Source organism: Pteropus vampyrus, unplaced genomic scaffold (assembly GCF_000151845.1).
Source record: "Pteropus vampyrus isolate Shadow unplaced genomic scaffold, Pvam_2.0 Scaffold3, whole genome shotgun sequence".
Classification (NCBI taxonomy): Eukaryota; Metazoa; Chordata; class Mammalia; order Chiroptera; family Pteropodidae; genus Pteropus; species Pteropus vampyrus.
This window is the reverse complement of record NW_011888784.1, coordinates 2634257-2653535: the sequence shown is the minus strand read 5'-3', so window position 1 is coordinate 2653535 and position 19279 is coordinate 2634257. Positions and strand designations below refer to the sequence as shown.

The 19279-nt window shown below is 33.2% G+C and overlaps 1 protein-coding gene, 1 non-coding gene and 1 pseudogene across 4 annotated transcripts in view; all 3 read left to right on the top strand.

Moving 5' to 3' along the window:
• Nucleotides 1-680: 680 nt before the first annotated feature.
• SMAD4 (SMAD family member 4) overlaps nucleotides 681-19279 on the top strand; it is a 39097-nt gene continuing 20498 nt past the window's right edge. For 2 of the 3 annotated variants that reach the window (XR_002780572.1, XM_011360481.2), the window contains exons 1-9: nucleotides 681-1080; nucleotides 2195-2369; nucleotides 2775-2804; nucleotides 7158-7370; nucleotides 10429-10548; nucleotides 10644-10760; nucleotides 12193-12243; nucleotides 17769-17952; nucleotides 19038-19206. Coding sequence is in view for 2 of the 3 variants with exons in the window: in XM_011360481.2 (XP_011358783.1) it covers nucleotides 832-1080; nucleotides 2195-2369; nucleotides 2775-2804; nucleotides 7158-7370; nucleotides 10429-10548; nucleotides 10644-10760; nucleotides 12193-12243; nucleotides 17769-17952; nucleotides 19038-19206 (1308 nt within the window). In the remaining variant the exon portion in view is untranslated. The remainder of the gene's footprint in view (nucleotides 1081-2194; nucleotides 2370-2774; nucleotides 2805-7157; nucleotides 7371-10428; nucleotides 10549-10643; nucleotides 10761-12192; nucleotides 12244-17768; nucleotides 17953-19037; nucleotides 19207-19279) is intronic. The other variant, XM_023531077.1, reaches the window with a different exon arrangement.
• Nucleotides 1681-1753, top strand: TRNAG-UCC. Its single transcript has one exon. It is a non-coding gene; the product is annotated as a tRNA-Gly (tRNA).
• On the top strand, nucleotides 1763-1878 carry LOC111741584 (annotated as a pseudogene).

The following is a 19279-nucleotide window of genomic DNA, read 5'->3' as shown; positions in this document are numbered from 1 at the left end:
ATACCCATCAGTCTTTATTCCCCTTCTCCCCAGGCTCTGGCAACCACTAATCAACTTTTTGTTTTTATGGATTTGTCTATTTTGGATATTTCATATGGCCTTTTGTGACTGGATATTTCATATGGCCTTTTGTGACTGGCTTTCACTTAGCTTGTTTTTCAGGTTCATCCATGTTGTAGCATGTATCAGTACTTAATTCCTTTTTATGACTGAATAATATTACATTGTATGGATATACTCGTTTATACATTTATCAGGTGGTGGATATTTGGGTCATGTTTTTGGTTATTATGAATGATGCTGCTGTAAACATGTACAGGTTATTATGTGGATATAGCTTTTCAGTAATCATGCATATTAGTGATAAACTTTTAGGTTTAACTATTTATTAATCAACACTATTTTAAATTGCTGGCCTTCATAAGTATTCATTTTAAAACATCCTCAGATTTTACTTCAGGATGATTAACAGTCAAAAAGACTTGATTGAGCATACCTCTATAATAACAAAGGAGGCCTAACTTTAGTAATTTTGGAATGTCAAAAACAGCATTTTAATTACGTCATTAAAAAAATCTTTGCACCAAATTTTCATATGTGCATTGAGTCTTTGACTTAAATGGAGCAATTCTATCTTTTCTCAAGTAATTGAATTTACTTTGTAAAATGTATTCTGATATCTTTGTCTCTTTTTTTTTTAGGTTATCCTGAATACCACATGTCTAACACTTTCCCTTGCAACGTTAGCCAGTGTTTTTCACTGCCTCCAAAAGATTGAAATTGCTCTGGAAATTGGAAACACATTTGATTTAAAAGAAATAACGTTAACAAATGGACAATATGTCTATTACAAATACACCAACAAGTAATGATGCCTGTCTGAGCATTGTACATAGTTTGATGTGCCATAGACAAGGTGGAGAGAGTGAAACATTTGCAAAAAGAGCAATTGAAAGTTTGGTGAAGAAACTGAAGGAGAAAAAGGATGAATTGGATTCTTTAATAACAGCTATAACTACAAATGGAGCTCATCCTAGCAAATGTGTTACCATACAGAGAACATTGGATGGAAGGCTTCAGGTTAGTCTTGTTCTAGGGTTTTTTACATTTTTTGTAGTGACAGATTAAAAAAAATTCTTGTTTCCTCTTAAGTTACTTTGGGATAATTTAATCACTGCTCCATCTCTTTAGATACTGTATGTCCTGTACCAATACTCATTATGGGAATATATGGAAGAATATGTCTTCCATATAATAAAGATATATTTTAAAAGTTTTTTAATGTTCTGACTAAAAAAAAGTTAAATATAAAAAAATTGGAACATAAAAAGCAGAAGAAAACCCATACCTTTAGCACTTTAGTATTCATCCTTCCTTCCCCCCGCTTTTTGGTGTCATATGCACCTTTAAAAAACTGAGTTCTCCTTGGTCCTTTTATAACTAAGAAATATGATATTATATGTTCGGTATTGTCATATGAAAATCAATCTAGAAAAACTAAAGCATATCTTTAAAACTTGAGTTAAAAGCTTATATTTTATAAATTTTCTTTACTTTTTATTTTGACTGGTCACATTTCTCATGTAGAACTGTATAATATATCTGTTGTGCTTAATATTTTTAAAGAAACGTATGGAAATCTTATGTTGTTAGATTTAAAAATTTTATATCTAGGGACGTGGTTCTATAGTGTAGCGATTAGCATGTCTGCTTTCCACGCAGAAGGTTCTGGGTTCGCTTCCCAGTGGAGCCGCAGTCCATGGTCTACGCCCATGCCACCCTGAACAAGCCTGATGTCTGATCTCAGAAGCTAAGCAGGGTCGGGCGTGGTTAGTACTTGGATGGGAGACCACCTAGGAAGACCAAGTGCTATAGGCATACATAATAATAATAAAAATAAATAAAAATTTTATATCTAGATATTAGGCTTAGTTTCTACAACAAACCCCAGGCTTTTTTTTTTTTTGCATTTTTAAAATCTGAGCATGGGCCTCGAAATCATACTAAGCTCACTGCTTTGTGACCATGGTCAAGTATGTTATTTTGAGCTTTAGTTTTTCTCATTTATGAAATGGAGATTATAATACTGACTTCATAGGATTCTAAGGGTTAAATGAGAACATGTATAAAAAGTACCTTGCATAATGTATGATGTATAACTGATGCTCAGTCAATGGTCATTTATTTTTCCTAGGTTGCCGGTCGGAAAGGATTTCCTCATGTGATCTATGCCCGTCTCTGGAGGTGGCCTGATCTTCACAAAAATGAACTAAAACATGTTAAATATTGTCAGTATGCGTTTGACTTAAAATGTGACAGTGTCTGTGTGAATCCATATCACTATGAACGAGTTGTATCACCTGGAATTGGTACGTAGACTTTGCATTTATCTTTAGAAGCACAAAAGGAAAAGATCTCAATTATGTTTTAATTTTTCTAAGTTAAATTATAAATTTATAAATTATAAATTATAAAATGACTTCAACTAAGGTTAAAGAATCATACATTTCTAATCAAATATAAATATTTAAATTTGAACTTTGGAACATTTGAACACTTAGCATTTGACTGCTAAAACTAAGTATTATATAGTTGGTATTATGTCCATTTATTGGGCAAATATTGTTTTTGAAAAATAAGGAAAGTATTCTTGAAATGGTTCATAAAGTTTTGAACCTTGCGTATATTTACATTCTATAATTTTAAATATAATAGAAAATGTTTTCGTGGTAATGATTAACGTTTCATTTTCTTTTCCCTCTTAAAAAATTAAGATCTCTCAGGATTAACACTGCAGAGTAATGGTACGTAATCTCTCTCTCTCTTTTTTTTAATCCTGTCTCATATTTTTTCTTGATTTAAGATTATGTGGATATTGGTAACATTTACAAGAAAAAAACTTAATGCTTTGGAAATGTAGATTTGGGCGGGCCCCCAGCATTTAAAACTGGATTTAAGTAGGCTGTTGGCTCTTTGGATTTGAACTGCTATTTATGAACTAAAGTAGTCTGAAAAATATAATAGGGGAACATAAAACATTTTCTAAAGAAAGAACACGTTTTAATTGGTTAAAACTGGTTATTTTGGAAGAGAATCTCACAGAGCTAGTTTAAATGGGTATAAATACCTACAATGTTTGGTAATTTGGAATCATGTATGATGTCTTTTAAAAATACTAGTATTCTATTTTTTTATCATTTCAGCCTAACTTATTTTTATGAATGATAATTTTAAGAATGATTTAAACCTGCATATATTAATATTTTTTCAATCTTGTTATATTTTGAGTAAATAAAACAAGGCTACTTTAAAGTCTATGCTGATCACAGATAACCTAATCCTATTATAAAAAGGAGAAAGTGTCATAAGTTAGGGAAATTAAATGGGTGTGTGTGTGTGTGTGTGTGTGTGTGTGTGTGCGCGCGCGCGCGCGCACACCCATTTAATTGTTTAGTGTGATATTCGAGAACAGAGATATGTTAAAACTTTAGCTCTGTTACTTAAACCATGTTAATGAACTCAGAATTCTGTAGGAATTCATTAATTTGCAGAGAAATGCTGATAAAGAGCCACTATAATCTTAGAAAGATGTTCCATCATCCTGGAGGGAAATTAGTGGCTTGGCATCTGTTTTGTTGCAGAATCTTGGAGGTGGGTCAGATATATCATATGGCCTTAAAGAAAATTTAAGAAGAGTATGAAAGTCTACTTTTTTTTTTTTTCTACTTTTCTTTCATGTAATTAATAATAGAAGACTCTAGTGCCTTTTGGTACTTGTTAATGGTTAGTAGGTTTCTGAGAACAGTGGGTTGGTAATGGAAGCCATTGTGGTGGTCTGAGAAGGTTAGCTTTAAGATTGGTTAAAGCCCTGTTGCTACAGACATTAATGTCATGTCACTTCCCATCTTCACCATTCTCCATCCATGTTTTTGGAGAAGTAAAGCATTTAATTCAGGGGATGTTTGGGGTTGGGAGACTATAGTGATAACTATATCAGAATCTCCCTAGGAGGGTGGTTGTGAAGGGATCCATTCCTGAAGACTCATCACATTCTTCCCCTGTCCTAAAATACTGTTGTTATTGAGTACCTCTCATTGATGGGATTGTATGGGTTGATAGCCTTTTTAGTAGCTCTAGGGCTGTCTTCAGCCTTGTAGATAGATCCCCCTGCTGGTGGTTATGTAGAGGCTGGCTTCAAAGGCTTATTTTCTCAGAAAACAACAGATTTCTCATAACTCCTTCTAGATTTGGACAAAGAAATAATCCAAGGCCAGGTAACTAAAAGTTAAGAAAATGGGACAGTTCCTTCACTTTTGAGTTGGGATCATGATGGTAATCATTTTCAGCCTGTCTCATCTCTTTTGTGAAACTTTCCATCACCACATCGACCTGTGTATTTAACAAATATTTAATGAGCATGTATTGCCTGGTACTGTGTTAGGTTCCAGGGACAGTAGAATAAATAAGGCATGTTTTCTCCACTTAGCTCATAATCTAGTGGAAGGAAGAAAAAGTAAATAAGATAGTGACAGTATCATCAGACAAGTGCTATGGTCTACTGCTGGTGGTGATAAAGAGCACAGACCGAGGATGAGCCCAGTGGCTTCACCCTTTCTGTTTCTTATACATTCTTTACCCCTCATCAGACATTTTACCATCGTTATATACATGTATGACTGTTCTAAAAACATGGCTAAATCATAATGGCAGACATTAAGTACTCATTTTGTATCAGGTACCGAGCTAAAAGATTTATAAGTATTGTATCATCATTTTCATAATACCCGTACATGGTAGGTGGCATTATCCACATCTTATCAGATAAGATTGGTACCTGGAGAGGTCAAGGAACTTGCCCAAGATTAGACAGCTAGGAGGAGCTGGAGTAATGAGTGCTCACTATTAGATATTTAAACAATAGAAGAATACTATAAAAGACTATAAGCTCCTTTTGTTTATTGGTGGACCCCAAGTGCTAGAACAGTACCTGGAACATAGGTGCTCAATAAATATTTTTTCAGTGAATGAAATCGTTGAATGCTAGTCCATAAAGAGAAATACTTAATAGCTTGGTGTCTGTTTTTCTGGACTTTAAAAATATATACTATATGTTTTTTTAATTTTATTTTTTTGAATAGGCAATACATGGTCCATAAATCAAAACACTATAAAAAGGTATACAGTGAAAAGAAGTGCTCCCACCCCTGCCCCCATTCCCCCCTACCTCAGGTAATCACTTTTATTAGTTTCTGGTGTTTCCTTACAGGGTTTCTTAATGCAAAAATACATGTATTATTTCCCTCCTTTCGTACACAAAAAGCATATTGTGCACTTTTCTGGACCTTGCTTTTTTTACTTATAGTAAATGATCTTTAAACATGCATATGATCATGTTTATAACCTTTTTTTCTCTTGGCAAAAATATATTGCAGACAACTATCATTGTTGATACTTACAGTTTTACCTAAGAAACATATGTTTTAAGTTATTTGATTAAAGAGACTGGTAGAAGTCCCAAACTTAACACTTGGGAAAGTTTAGCCAACATATCAGGCAAGAAAAAGTTATGAGGCATACTCCTTTAAAAGCAGAATTTAGTCGTTATGATTGCACATTAAGCCAAAGAGTCAACTGAAAAGCAGAAGCAGTGAGTATCAGTTTGACCAGCTATATCCTCAAATCAATAGCTTTCTCCTTATGTATTAGCAATACTAGTATCTTGGTAAAAAGATCCCAGTCCCTATAACAACAAAAAATCCTAAAATATCCAGGAATTAATTAGAGATGTCAGGCTCTATATGAAGAAAATTATAGAACTTCGTTGGAGTATAATTTTTTTAAAAAAGATTGAATAAATTCAGTCATACCCACTGTATATCCCAAATAATTTTTTCTTTATATTTTTATAATTTGGCCAACATTAGTGGTAAGTGGTTGGGTTTTTTTTACTGATATATAATCATGTGTTAAGCATCCCTTTGGTTATATTTTTGTTTTCATAGGATTTTCTAAAGAGAAACTCTTTGGAGTGGGATTTATGGGTTTTAAAAATATCAATGTCTTCATGATTTTTGATGCATGAAAAAGTCCTTTAAGAGATTGTACATAGGAATTTGTATGGTGAATTATTACCACTTTGAAATATTATCAGTTTAATAACAAAATAGTCATTCAGGTAATTGATATTTATGTGTAAGATCTTTTTTTTCTAAAGATCGATGTAGGGAAAGATAAGGAGCACTGTTGCTGATTCTTAATGGAAAAGAGAGTATCTTTTTGTGGACATTTAACTATCTAAAAAGAGAACCTAGTATTAAAGTTCAATGGATTGTAAAACTCTGGGATAGTCTTAGTTCAGAAGCAGTAAAGGATTATTTGCTAAAGATAAAAAGCAAATCCCAAAACAGTAGCCCAAAAACTAATATGGAGATTCTGAGTAGAGAACAGTTGATATAAATGCAGTTTCACTTTTTTTTTTCCCTCACAACAAAGCCAGCTGTTCCCTTGTTTGTTCAAGAAAAGGTGTTGTATCAGCTAAAGTCTAGTTTTGTAACATTGGTTAAAGTTGGTGGTTGCTGAATGTTTCCATACCACATATTTATTAAACATTATTTGGATTGGGTTTCTAGAAGGAAGTTTCAGTTTGATTTACCATTTAAGATAACTCTGTCTGGTTCTAACTCTTTGGAAATGTTCAGTACACTTCACTTTCAAAGACTATGTTACTTAATAATTCTAGATCCTGGAATTGGGTAGCTATCAGATCTCGTTCATACTTCTACAGTGTGAAATTAGCAAAAAGATATAGCTAAGTACTTGATCTCAACTTAGTCTTCTCATTACATATTTAAGATGATTATTCTATGTTAATCAAGAAACTAAGGAATACCTCTTTAGGACCATTGCTGGAAGTTGTTAGAATGTAGTCTAACTTTAAATTTCAGGGAGTCAGTCAAATCGATTGATAAAACTTATCTGATGCCACAACCTCTAAATGAATAGCTTTTGCTAATAAAGTAGTATGCTTTCAATATATGAAAAAATTTCAAGTTAGAATTGTTTACACTTCAGTTGATTTTAGGTGTTATGTTATAAGATTTTTTTTTCTGAGAATAGATGCTTATAAGATTTTAAAATATGTTTAATTTTCTGTATAGCTCCACCAAGTATGTTGGTGAAGGATGAATATGTTCATGACTTCGAGGGACAGCCATCGTTATCCACCGAAGGGCATTCAATTCAAACCATCCAACATCCACCAAGTAATCGTGCATCAACAGAGACATACAGCACCCCAGCTCTGTTAGCTCCATCTGAGTCTAATGCTACCAGCACCACCAACTTTCCCAACATTCCTGTGGCTTCCACAAGTGAGTTGTAGAATCAGATATAGTGAGCAAGTTGAATTTCCCTAACCATTGAATATTTATATATAATCACTTGGAGGAAAACTCCTAGTAAGTAAAAATTAAAAGTGCTGTAGTATCTTTCATAGGTAAATAAGTATTAAATAGGCTTTTGGGTTGGTCCTGGAAACAATGGTGTATAGTTTATTTAAAGGTTTTTATGTCGCTGTATAGTCACTTGGAATTTAATGACTTTGATTATGATATTGATTTAAATTAATGGTCTGATTTGTACTTTACTATTACATGAAGAAGGTAGGAAGCCTTTTGAGCTTTCAGAGACATTTTAGAGAAATATTTAAGTAGTTAACAAATAGTTTTAAACCAAGATGTTTATTAAAAAATGTATTAATACAATTGCCTGCTTTCCTTTAATCAGTTTTTATTTTGCTTTATCTGGCAGAATATTACTTTATAATAGTCATCTCAGTCTCCCATTGTGCAAACTTAGAAGCGATCTTAACAAACTTCTTATAACTTACAATCCTCAAGATGTTAAATATTTTAGTCAATTTCTAAATAAATCTAGATTCTACGTAACTAACTATATATATATATTTTTAAAAATAAGTCTATTTCGTAAAGGTTTTCCCCTGATAGAGGGGCGACCATCCCTGCTAGAGGGCTATTAGGTTCAGCTTTTCCTGGGGCCTCATCCAAGCAGTAATGGCCTGGTTCTGTTAATACTATTTATTTTATTAGTCACCAAAGATTGGACAGTTTGCTGCTTATAGTACCTTTCTTTTTTTAAAAAAATTAATCACAGAGCAGAGTCTTGGCATGTGTATGATGTTTTTACATCTGGTTGCTAAGGAGATTGTATCTAAGCCCCCATCAGCACTAGATGCTGATAGATCTAGACTAATACTTTGTTAGCTGCTACCAAAGGGAACATTATTCTGTCTAATATCTGATTAGATTCAGTATAGAAATTTGACCTTTGGAATAAATGGAGGACTGATTTATATAATTGAGTTTTCAAGTAAAAATACCAACTTTCTCCCATTTTATTTCATCTCTTCAAAGTGATATCTTTTGTATTTGCTACGTTAAATGACAGTCTCAGCATAGAGACTCAGATAGTCTCTGTGAAACTATGTGAGCATAGTTTCACATATTCTAGGTAGGTCATATAGGTTAAGCACGTACTTTAGAACCTGGACTCCTAACTGCTTGATGATTCTGTTATGTCTACTCTTTATTTACCGATTAGGGAATATAGTTGACAAAGTGGGTAGTGATAGAGAATAAAAAAAGGTGTATTACAGCATAGATGAGTGCTAGAGCACAGCTACTGATCTCTGTTGATAGTATCTAGAGGTTGAATTTTCAAGCCTTGTTGATGCTTGCTAAAGTGACTGCATTTTAACTGTTTTGTTCCCTGGGGCTGAGTCCTGTGATGACCAGAAAAAGTGATATGAATGAAATGCAGATAATTTTGTCTTGGTATTTTTGGATATATTTTCACAATTGAGTAGTAATTACTGTAGGTTTTAGAATTTGTTGCAAAAAGTTTCTCCCATTAGATCTCAGAAAAATTTATTGATAAAATTAAAAGAAAAGAAATTGGACTAAAATAGAAGAATTGGAAGACTGTTTTACATGAGCTGATTTAGTTGTTTAATTTCATCTTATGTACTTGGAATTGTGTAGTGGAAACATTCAGTATAGATAACTGCAGTTCATGGGGTACTTTACAGTTTACGTTCATTTGGCACCCGAATGTCTTCAGGGCTTCTTTCTAAATATCTATAAATTAAAATTATTTAACTTCTCTTGTATAGTGACAGATTTTTAAGTTAGCTGAGAGTATGTAGTGTGTACAGTTGTTAAGAGTAAAAATGTAATTAGCCTTTAAGATAATTTGCAAAAATTTTTTTGAGTTGAGCAGGAAGGGATGTTACTAAAAACATATTCTTTAAAAATAAATAATTTGGGGAGTGTTAAATATTCTCATTAACTTTTTCCAGTCTTAGCCTTAAGGAAATGTGATTTGTAGAGAAAATGTTCCTTTTCTTTGATACTTTGAGCAGTGGTTATTTATCTCTTCTTTCAGATTATACTCCCATTTAGACAAGAAAAGATTGTAGTAATGCCAGTGACAAATAACAATTATGAAACTTCAGTGCTTTTCAAATGAGATAAACCATTAATTAATGCTTGCTTAAGGAAATTAAGCTTTTTCCACTAAAAAAAAAGGTGACTTAAAATATAGGTCAGTAAGCAATATCATAGGATGGTTTTCAATTGAATAGAAACCAGAAGAAGCTTATTCCTGGTGTATTACATATAGAGAGGGCAACTAATTTACTGTAAATCCAGGAATATGATAATATTTTTGGAAGGAGATGAGTCTTGGTTTTTAAAAGTACATGAAAAAGTTTCAAAGTAGACTGGTAGTCATATATATATATATATATATATATTTTTTTTTTTTTAAACTAGCAAATGCACTATGATTGGACAGTGTGGAGCTTGACCTTTTTTTTTTTTTTAAACTTCCTCACCTTACTCATCACATTCCATTTACAATATTTGCCTGCTCTGCTTTTCTTTTATTAAACCCTAGCATTCTGCCATTACTAGTACCAGTGCTGATAATAATGAACTTTCCAGTTTTTAACATTTTCTTAAGTTGACTTTTGGAGTCCTACTCAGAAAGGTCCAGAGCTGGATGGAGTGGCCAGGGGTGAGCTGATGTGTTTCTGAAGAAGTGGTTTTGATAGGCTAGACATATACTAGAATTTTGCTGGCATTTGAAGGATATCGTGAAGAAGTAGGCCACTAAAATTAGGTAGGCATTACTTAAGATAGAATAATTTTGAACTTATTCAAGTTAAGATTTACCTTTATAGAGGACTGCAGGGTTTTTTATTTGATGGGCTATTTGATGAATGAGTTTCACTTTTTGCCCATCTGTGTAGTTGTGACTATCAGATATAATTTGGTCCTTCGTTTGCTGTATAAAACCATAGGATTGCATCTGTAAATGTACCATGTTAATGTCTTCTCATTCCTCTAGGTCAGCCTGCCAGTATACTGGCAGGCAGCCATAGTGAAGGATTGTTGCAGATAGCTTCAGGGCCTCAGCCAGGACAGCAGCAGAATGGATTTACTGGTCAGCCAGCTACTTATCATCATAGTATGTACATGCTTTTAAAAATCTTTTAAGTAGTTGAGAAAAAAATAGGCAGACTTTATAAAAGCAAATTAATCCATGTGGGCCTTAATTTCTAGACAGCACTACCACCTGGACTGGAAGTAGGACTGCACCATACACACCTAATTTGCCTCACCACCAAAACGGCCATCTTCAGCACCACCCGCCTATGCCGCCCCATCCCGGACATTACTGTAAGCTCTTGTTTTTGTTGTAAGGTCCTTTTCTTTTTGAGGATTTTTTTTTCTATTCTTAAAAAATGTTTTTACATCTTTTATTCATCTTACTATTTAGTTTTATTAAACGATTTGTGCCTTTCAGTAATTTTTATAAACAGTATTATTTATTTTTCATAATTATGTTATCATCCCTTTGTTTTACAGGCGTGAGTTTACTAAATACATTTCTCTGTTGCTGATGTTTCATAACGCTACATTGAATTCCATTCATTTGTTTGTTTGCTTTGTAAATGTTCTGAGATCTTGTGTGTATCTGTATATCCACCCTAAGTGAATTGAAAACCGTTGAGTGTCAAGGTTTCCCTCACTGTAGTATTCAGCATACCATAGACACTCAGATGTTGAATCTGTCATTACTCTTCATAACTTCGATTGGGAGGGATACTCTACTGATTAACCATAGCTTATAGTTTCAGGCAGAATAGGAACATTGTTCATTTGGCTTAGTAAAATCAAGAGTATACATTTTTCATATATATTAAATCTTTTTTCCTCCAATATAAGATTAAGAATACCAAAGAAAACTTGGAAAATACAGAAAAACGTAAATAAGAAAATAAAAATTACCCAGAATCCTACTACCTGGAGATATCCTCTTCTAATATTTTGACATATTTTCCTTCCAGTCATATAAATGGATATACGTTAATTTGTAGGGAGGAGGGGATTATACTGTCTCTATATATTGTTAAATCCTGGCTTTTTTTTTTTTTTCCAGTTATGTTACTATTTTTCTATGTCTTAAGAGAATATAATTTTTAATGTCTTCCTGTGCCAGCATAACAAGTAGTTAAGGGTTCTGAGTTTGGACCCTTAACTGTCTGTGTGACCATTGGCAAGTTATTTAACTTCCCTAAGCCTTAGGGGTAATAAAAGTTGTATCTGTCTCAAAGGATGTTCTAAGAAGTAAATGTAATAATTCATGTGAGATATTTAGCACAATGACTTAACACATAATAATCTCAATTATAATAGCTACTGTTCCAGTATGGAAATATCCTTAATGTAATAAACCATAAATATTTGTTTTTAGAATAGACCTAACAATCTTATATTGCATTATAAATTAGATTGTATTACATGTTACATGAATAATTTAATTTACATTAAATTTTGCTTATACAACAAGTATAAATTACTTAATAGCACTTGGCACATAAATAAAATATTAGCTATTAAATATCCACAAAAGTAATTCAAGAGTATTTGTTTATTATAATTATAAAGTAATCCAAACTAAGCTTTTTAAGTTCTCAGATGTTGCATAACCTTGATCTAAAAACAACTCCTGAGGTGTGATAGTTATATTTAAGTAAGGTTAATAAAAGTTTTAGCATTGGTGAACTTTTAGTAAATAAAAGTGGGATTTTTATTGTCTTTTCTTTAGGGCCAGTTCACAATGAGCTTGCATTCCAGCCTCCCATTTCTAATCATCCTGGTAAGTGTATTTCAAAATCGATTTCCTGTATTTAGACTTTTCTTTGTGGTCATAGAAACATATATACATGTAGGTTTTAGAATAATTACAGAATAACTTAAGCTGTTAGATAAGTACAGTACTCATTATGGCATTAGTTAATCCATAGTTTATGAGTAGCTAGAGTAGTCATGCATAAACTGTTTTTGATTCTTTTTAACTGTCTCCAAAAGAAAAGAACTGTGTTTTCAGCTACAATATAAAATACCAAAATGCCAGTTTTGTCATTGAATACATAAATATGCAGCAGAAGAAACTAAGTTTCAAAATAGAACAGCTGTAAAACTGTAGCTTGAAAAGCCAGGGAAGCATCTGAAGATGCTGAAAAAACAATTCACTCTGTCTTCACTCTGTCTTTGAAAATAGATTCACGAATCCCTGGTTAAGTAGAATTTAGAAACTGATTAAATTATTTCCAAAAGAGTAAATAGCTAAGTAGATTTTCTTAATTCAAAGTTCTACTATAAGTTTTAAACTATAGAAGTAATAAAGTTCAGAAATAAAATATCAAAGGCTTCTTAACATAAACATAGAATTTTGATTTGTTTTCTTTCCTTCCATCCCTTCATTCTCTTTATACAAATGTATAATTTCAACTCATCACCTTAATTTTCCCCTAATTAAAAAAAAAGTTTTATAAAGAATTTCAAACATATACCTAATACCAGAATAATATAGGAAATTATCCTCCCACCCCAATTGTACTCATCCCTGTTTTAGCTCTTAACAACTAATGGCCAATTTTGTTTCATTCATACCCTCACCTACTTTTCATTCGTACTCTCACTTATTATTTTGAAGGGAATCCCAGAAAATCATTTGATATGTAAATATTCCTGTATATATTTCCAATAAGGATTTAAAATATGCAACTGTAGTAACCATAATGATCAATTTAAGGAATGACTCACAGTTCCTCAAATAGAGCTACATAAGTTTCTTAAACAGTGTTCTCCTATTTATTATTTATGTTGGTTCACGTTTTTCTTCTGGCTTTTAAAAAATGACAGTATAAGATCTTTATGCTTATAACTCTTCTCATATTTCAGTTTAAGAGATTTAAAGAATTTATGGATCAGAAGGCTAAATTGCTTTATAGTGATCACATTAGAGTGTTAGAACCAGTTTTACTCTGCTCATCAGCAGATGTGATGATAGTTTAATAAACTTTGTGCTGATTTAACATGCAAACAATGTTTTGATTAGGAGAAAAATTCTGCTGGTGGAGCAGAAACATTTTTTTTAAACATATAAATTATGTATGTGTTTAAAGTATCCTTGCTAGTGGATTTTCTGTATATTTTCATATTTGTTGTGGTTTTATACATTTTTGTGAGTCAAAAAGTCTTGTCTTTTTATACATTTTTATTGAGAAATGTACAGGAAAGTACATAAAGTCTAATGAATAATTAAAGCCAGCACCTGTGTAACCACCACCCGCATTGAAAACTAAAACATTGCAACACCCCCAGAAACCTTCCTTATGTATTTTGTCTCAGTCAGAAACTTTTCCTCTCCTCCCTCCAGAGATAACCACTATCCTGCTTTTTTATGGATATTAACTTTTTGCTCTTTGAAAGTGATGAATGTATCCCTAAACAATTTAGTTTAATAGTTTGGTTTTGTATTTGAAATTATCTAATTAAAATCATTGTACCAGAATCTTAATTTTGTTTGTGAATAAATATATTGTGATAAGAGAGGGAAATCTAGAGTCATAAGAATGAAAAAAAAATTTTTTTAATTAATTTATTTTTATGGTGAAATCTAGAGTCATAAGAATGAAAAGTTTTGCTGGCTTCGAGGTAGCATCATTGAGAGTCAGGAGTGGTCCCTGGTAACTTGCAGGGGTCTCAGTGGCTTAATAGAAGGTGATCTTCAGTAATGAGGGTAATCAGGGTCTGAAGAAAGACCCACCCTGGATGGAATGGTGGGATAGGGTTGGGAGTGGTAACATTTAGCTAATTATTTGGACTCAATTGTGGATTCAGCAATTGCTTTTGGCCGCTTAATAGATTTACTTCATTCTTCCCAGAATTTAACTGATTTTGAGCCCTGGTGGTTAGGGAACAGCATTAACTAGTTCTGAGGATATGTACCTATATAGCACCCTACATGGGCACTACAGCCTCTGTCTTTGAGTAGGATAGGAAGTGACTTAATGGTGAAAGTGATCCTGTCTCTGTCCAGGTGGTTGGGGAAGGGGATCAACTCTGCTGACCTTTAATGGAGTCACCTGCTTGGGACCCAGATGGCTTTGAACTCTTTGGCTGTGAATACTAATGGGCCCCAGAGCAGTTTTACTTCACAGCTGTTAATATCTCCTCTTGCATTGTTAAAAGAATATTCTAACTGATCTTCCTATTGGGAGACTTTCTAATCATAGTGCCCTCCTCCCCTCCATTTAATCTCTACTGATATCAGTATTTCTCTTAAAATTTGAATCTAGTTCTTATTTCTCTGCTGAAGAACTTTCAAAGATTCTCCTACACATTGCTTGCCATAGGATGAAGTCCAAATTCCTTAGCTGGGCAGAAGACAGTGTGCGATCCTGGTCTCTGTGTACTTCTCTAGCCTCATCTGTTTATTCTTTAACTATCCTGAGATGCTTAACCAAGCTTGCTTGGCTATATCATCCCTCTGCTGTTTTTGCACCTGCTTCTCTTCCTTATATGTCTCATACTCTGTATATTCATCAAATCTGTTATTCTGCAACAGATTAAAACAGCAATAACAATTTGTTATTTCATTTCTGTAGGTCAGGGACCTGGGAGTGGCTTAGCTGGTTTGCTTTGGCTCAGAGTCTCATGAGGTTGCAGTCAAATCGTTAGCTCGAGCTTCCATTATCTGAAGGCTTTTCTGGGGCTGGAGGATTCACTTTTGGGGGTGCTTACTAACATACCCAGCAAGTTGGTGTTATTGTTGGTAGGAAACTCCAGTTTCTCTCTGTGTGGACCTTTCTGTAGAGCTTCTTGAGTGTCTTCACATGACAGTTAGCTTCCACCAGAGTGAGTGATCAAGTGAAAGCCAGATGGAGCCTTGGCGTCTTTTAAGACTTAGCCTCAAAAGTCACATCATTTCTGTAAGATTCTGTTTTGCAGGGAGGGGACTATACAGGGATGTGAATATCGGGAGGTGAGAATCATTGAGGGCCATCTTGAAGCCCATACCACTCATCCCTACTCTCCCAAATGTGGCAAATTCTTTGCGATCCAGAAAGGCTTAATGAACTTAATGAATTCCTATTACCTTCTCCTGTTTTAAAAATAAGTGTTAGCAGATTTAGAGTGAAATAGAAAAGTTTTCCACATGGAATTTTATATCTTAATACTGTCAAGGTCTTCGGAACCCACTTAGGTTACCTCTAGCCCTTTCTGTCCTTACAGATAGTAACCCCCCTTCCTACTGCTTTAATCTCTCTTGATTGATCTAGGCTATTTTTCATCCCTGGTCTGTGGTGTGACTCTGATGCCAGTTTCTTTTTATCCTTAAGTCTCTTAAAACTTCTTCCCAGTGCTAGCAGGTCAGCTCATTCTAAACCTATTTTAAGATGCAGCTTTATGTAACCATCATTGTTGAATGGTGTCTAAAATATTAGGCAAACAAACAACAAAAAACCTCTTGGTGACTGGGACATAATAAAATAAGGTTTAAGTGCGGTTGCAGCTGTTGCATTTAATCATGATAAAGTGTATTTCTCTTATTTAAACATGGAGATTATACAACTCTTCCCCTCTCCCCCCGTTTTGACTCTCATGGAAAAAAGTTGCTCATTGTGGAATTTTACTTCTAGATAGTGTTCTTCAGTGTGAACTAGGAAATGCATGTACTTGGACCTTATTTTTTTTACTCAGCATTGTAAACATTCACGACTTAAGGGCATTGTTTGTAACAAAATTTACTGTTTGGACTGATTTATATAAAGGCTTCTTTTAAGTGGTATTACTGTTTTTTGTTGCCAAAACATTGGATAATTGATATCTTGTCTTAGAAACCTCTTTAGTTTAAACTTCAACCAGTATACCTGCCAGTTGTTTGCTGAAGTTTCTTGTTCATAGCATAACGTGATATCTTTAATAAATAATTTTCCTGTAAGGAATACCTTCATAAATATTTCAAAACTGGGTTTTTAATGAGGTACTTTAGTATATTATACTTTAAGATTCTTGAAAAGATCTATGTTTTTGTCATTCTACCTATCTTTTCAGACTATTGAGAGTTTTATTGCTTCAAATTGTAGTTCAGTGTTTGTAAATGACACATTGAGATGCAGAAAATGAATTTTTCTAATTTAAAATTATTTTAAATTTATTGTTCAAATAAATATGCTAAATGCATCTTCAAAGTTAAAATTGTAATAGTTAACATGAATTGACTTCATTAAAAATAGAGCTAGAACAAATGACCTTTCACCCAAGAGACAGTTGAGAATTTCTGTTCACAGCAGCTGTGTAGTTGGAGTGTAATTAACCTTGACTCTGATCTGATTGGCTGTTTTGCTTAGGTCTTTTCTCTCAATTAGAGATCTAGAAAAATGTGCCATGGATTGATGTTCTTAAGAACATTTCCCTGGAATATGTCTTAGAGTCAGTGTTATTTAAAAAAATAAAAGTTTAGACTACTTAGAAAATATGTGCAGTCAAATGAAACATTATAGTAAAATAATTTATTTTAGGTTCTGATTACTTCCATTCTTTAAAGTCTCAGTTGACTGGGTCCTTTGAGGTAAGAACTGAATTCGAGGTTTTAAAAAGTGGCTTTAGAGTTTCAAGAATGCTAGGGACTGAGCTGAAAAATAGAAGACATAAAAATGCCTACTTCTTTGTTCCAGAGAAGTTTATATTTGGGACTTAAGCTTTTAAAAGTAGAGTGGAGGCAAAACATAAGAATGCCTCTGTAATACACATGAAATATTCTATCAGACCTTAAAAATTAACATAAACTTTCTCATAGTCAACAGAATCATGGCTGGGTGCCAATTTTATTAAATAAGTTGGTCACAGCATTTTAATTATCATTTTACGTATATCTATAGGTATAGTTGAAATTCAAAGTGCACATCAGAGTAAAAGTATCAAAACTCAATGCCATAGTAAATGTACTTGGCTTCTGCAGAATTCTAGTCGGACTTGATTTGACTCCCTTCTCATGGCCCAGGTGGCTTTGACAGGAACACAGGAGTTAGTGCTGATCATCACACAACATACCACTTTCTTTTTTGTAACTTCTACAGAATTTTAAGGGGAGGTGGTGGCATTGACTCTGTGGAACAGATCTTGCTTGATAAATCAATAATGCTGGCCCAGTATCTGTCCAGTGGAACCCATTATGAACTAGTACAAGATTGAAAATGCCTACTTTTTAACGCATTGTTGTAATCAGATTCTTTTGGATGATTTTCAGATGCCTCTCCTGTCCCTTCATCCTTTCTTTTAGGCAAAACTTTATCTTATGGGGTGATGATAGCTCACATTTATCTCTCATAGCTCCTGAGTATTGGTGTTCCATCGCTTACTTTGAAATGGATGTTCAAGTAGGAGAGACATTTAAGGTTCCTTCAAGCTGCCCTATTGTTACTGTTGATGGATACGTGGACCCTTCTGGAGGAGATCGCTTTTGCTTGGGTCAACTCTCCAATGTCCACAGGACAGAAGCCATTGAGAGAGCAAGGTATTGATTGTATGGTTAGTTATTTTAAAAGTTATTTTGAACATAGTATATTGTCTTTTATTCAAAGTTATATTTTCAATGTAGATTGTTATCGAACATGATAAAAGAATAAAGTCATCTTGAAAATTCAGATTTGTAAGAATTCCATTTTAGTTATAGAGGTTATTTAAAATATGATAAGATGGTCATTTTAAAAGTAGTGAGGTCTCTCTGTTTTGAATAATAATTAGACCTTTTGGAATTCAATTTGAAAACTAATTTTTATTTCCTCTGCTCATGTTATTTCTCAAAACTATTGAAAGGAAGTAATATAAAATGGAGATGTTTCTGCAAGTGTTATTTATAATGTTGAAAAACTAATAATAAAAGGGAATGGTTAAATAAAATTTGATGCTTTGATGTTTTATGTAGTCATTAAAATGCTAAAAAGTTTATATAATCAAATGTAAATGCCTCAGATGAAATATTATAGGAAAATATACATAGTTTTAAGTATTGTGTAATTTCAACTCTTTAAGAACTTGTGTGTTTGCATAAATATGTAATCTTGGCTCTGTCAGTACTTTGGCAAATTACCAACTCTAAGCCAGTGCTAATAGAATTTTCTGTGATGAAAGAAATGGTTTATATCTGTGTCGTCCAGTGCAATAGCCACTAGCCACATATAGCTGTTGAGCACTTAAAATATGGTCATGTGCTTAACTGAATTTCAAAATTATTTTTAATTTAAATAGTCATTTATAGCTAGTGACTATTGATTTGGACACTGTAGCATAAGCCTTTGTTCTGTCATTTATAAAATGGGAATAATAGTAGTTAGTTTATTTAATTGCGAGAGTTCAATGAGAGTTTATGGTAAACGTTCCTGATACGCAGTAAGCATTATATATATGTTCATCATTATTATATATGACTAAGATTTTAAAAAAGGATGAGATACACAAAAATGTTAACAATGGCTGTCTTTTGGTTATGGTGTTATATAAAGTCCTTTAATTTTTCAATATTGGGTATGCTGTATAATCTGAACTAATATTTTTAAATACTTATAAAAAATGAAATATAATCCCCTTTTTCTTTCTAAGGTTGCACATAGGCAAAGGTGTGCAGTTGGAATGTAAAGGGGAAGGTGATGTTTGGGTTAGGTGCCTTAGCGACCATGCAGTCTTTGTACAGAGTTACTACTTAGACAGAGAAGCTGGGCGTGCACCTGGAGATGCTGTTCATAAGATCTACCCAAGTGCATATATAAAGGTTAGTGGAAGTCTTACTCAACTACTTTAGACTTGGAGAACTCTATTTGTTGTTTAAAGAACTGAGATGGAGG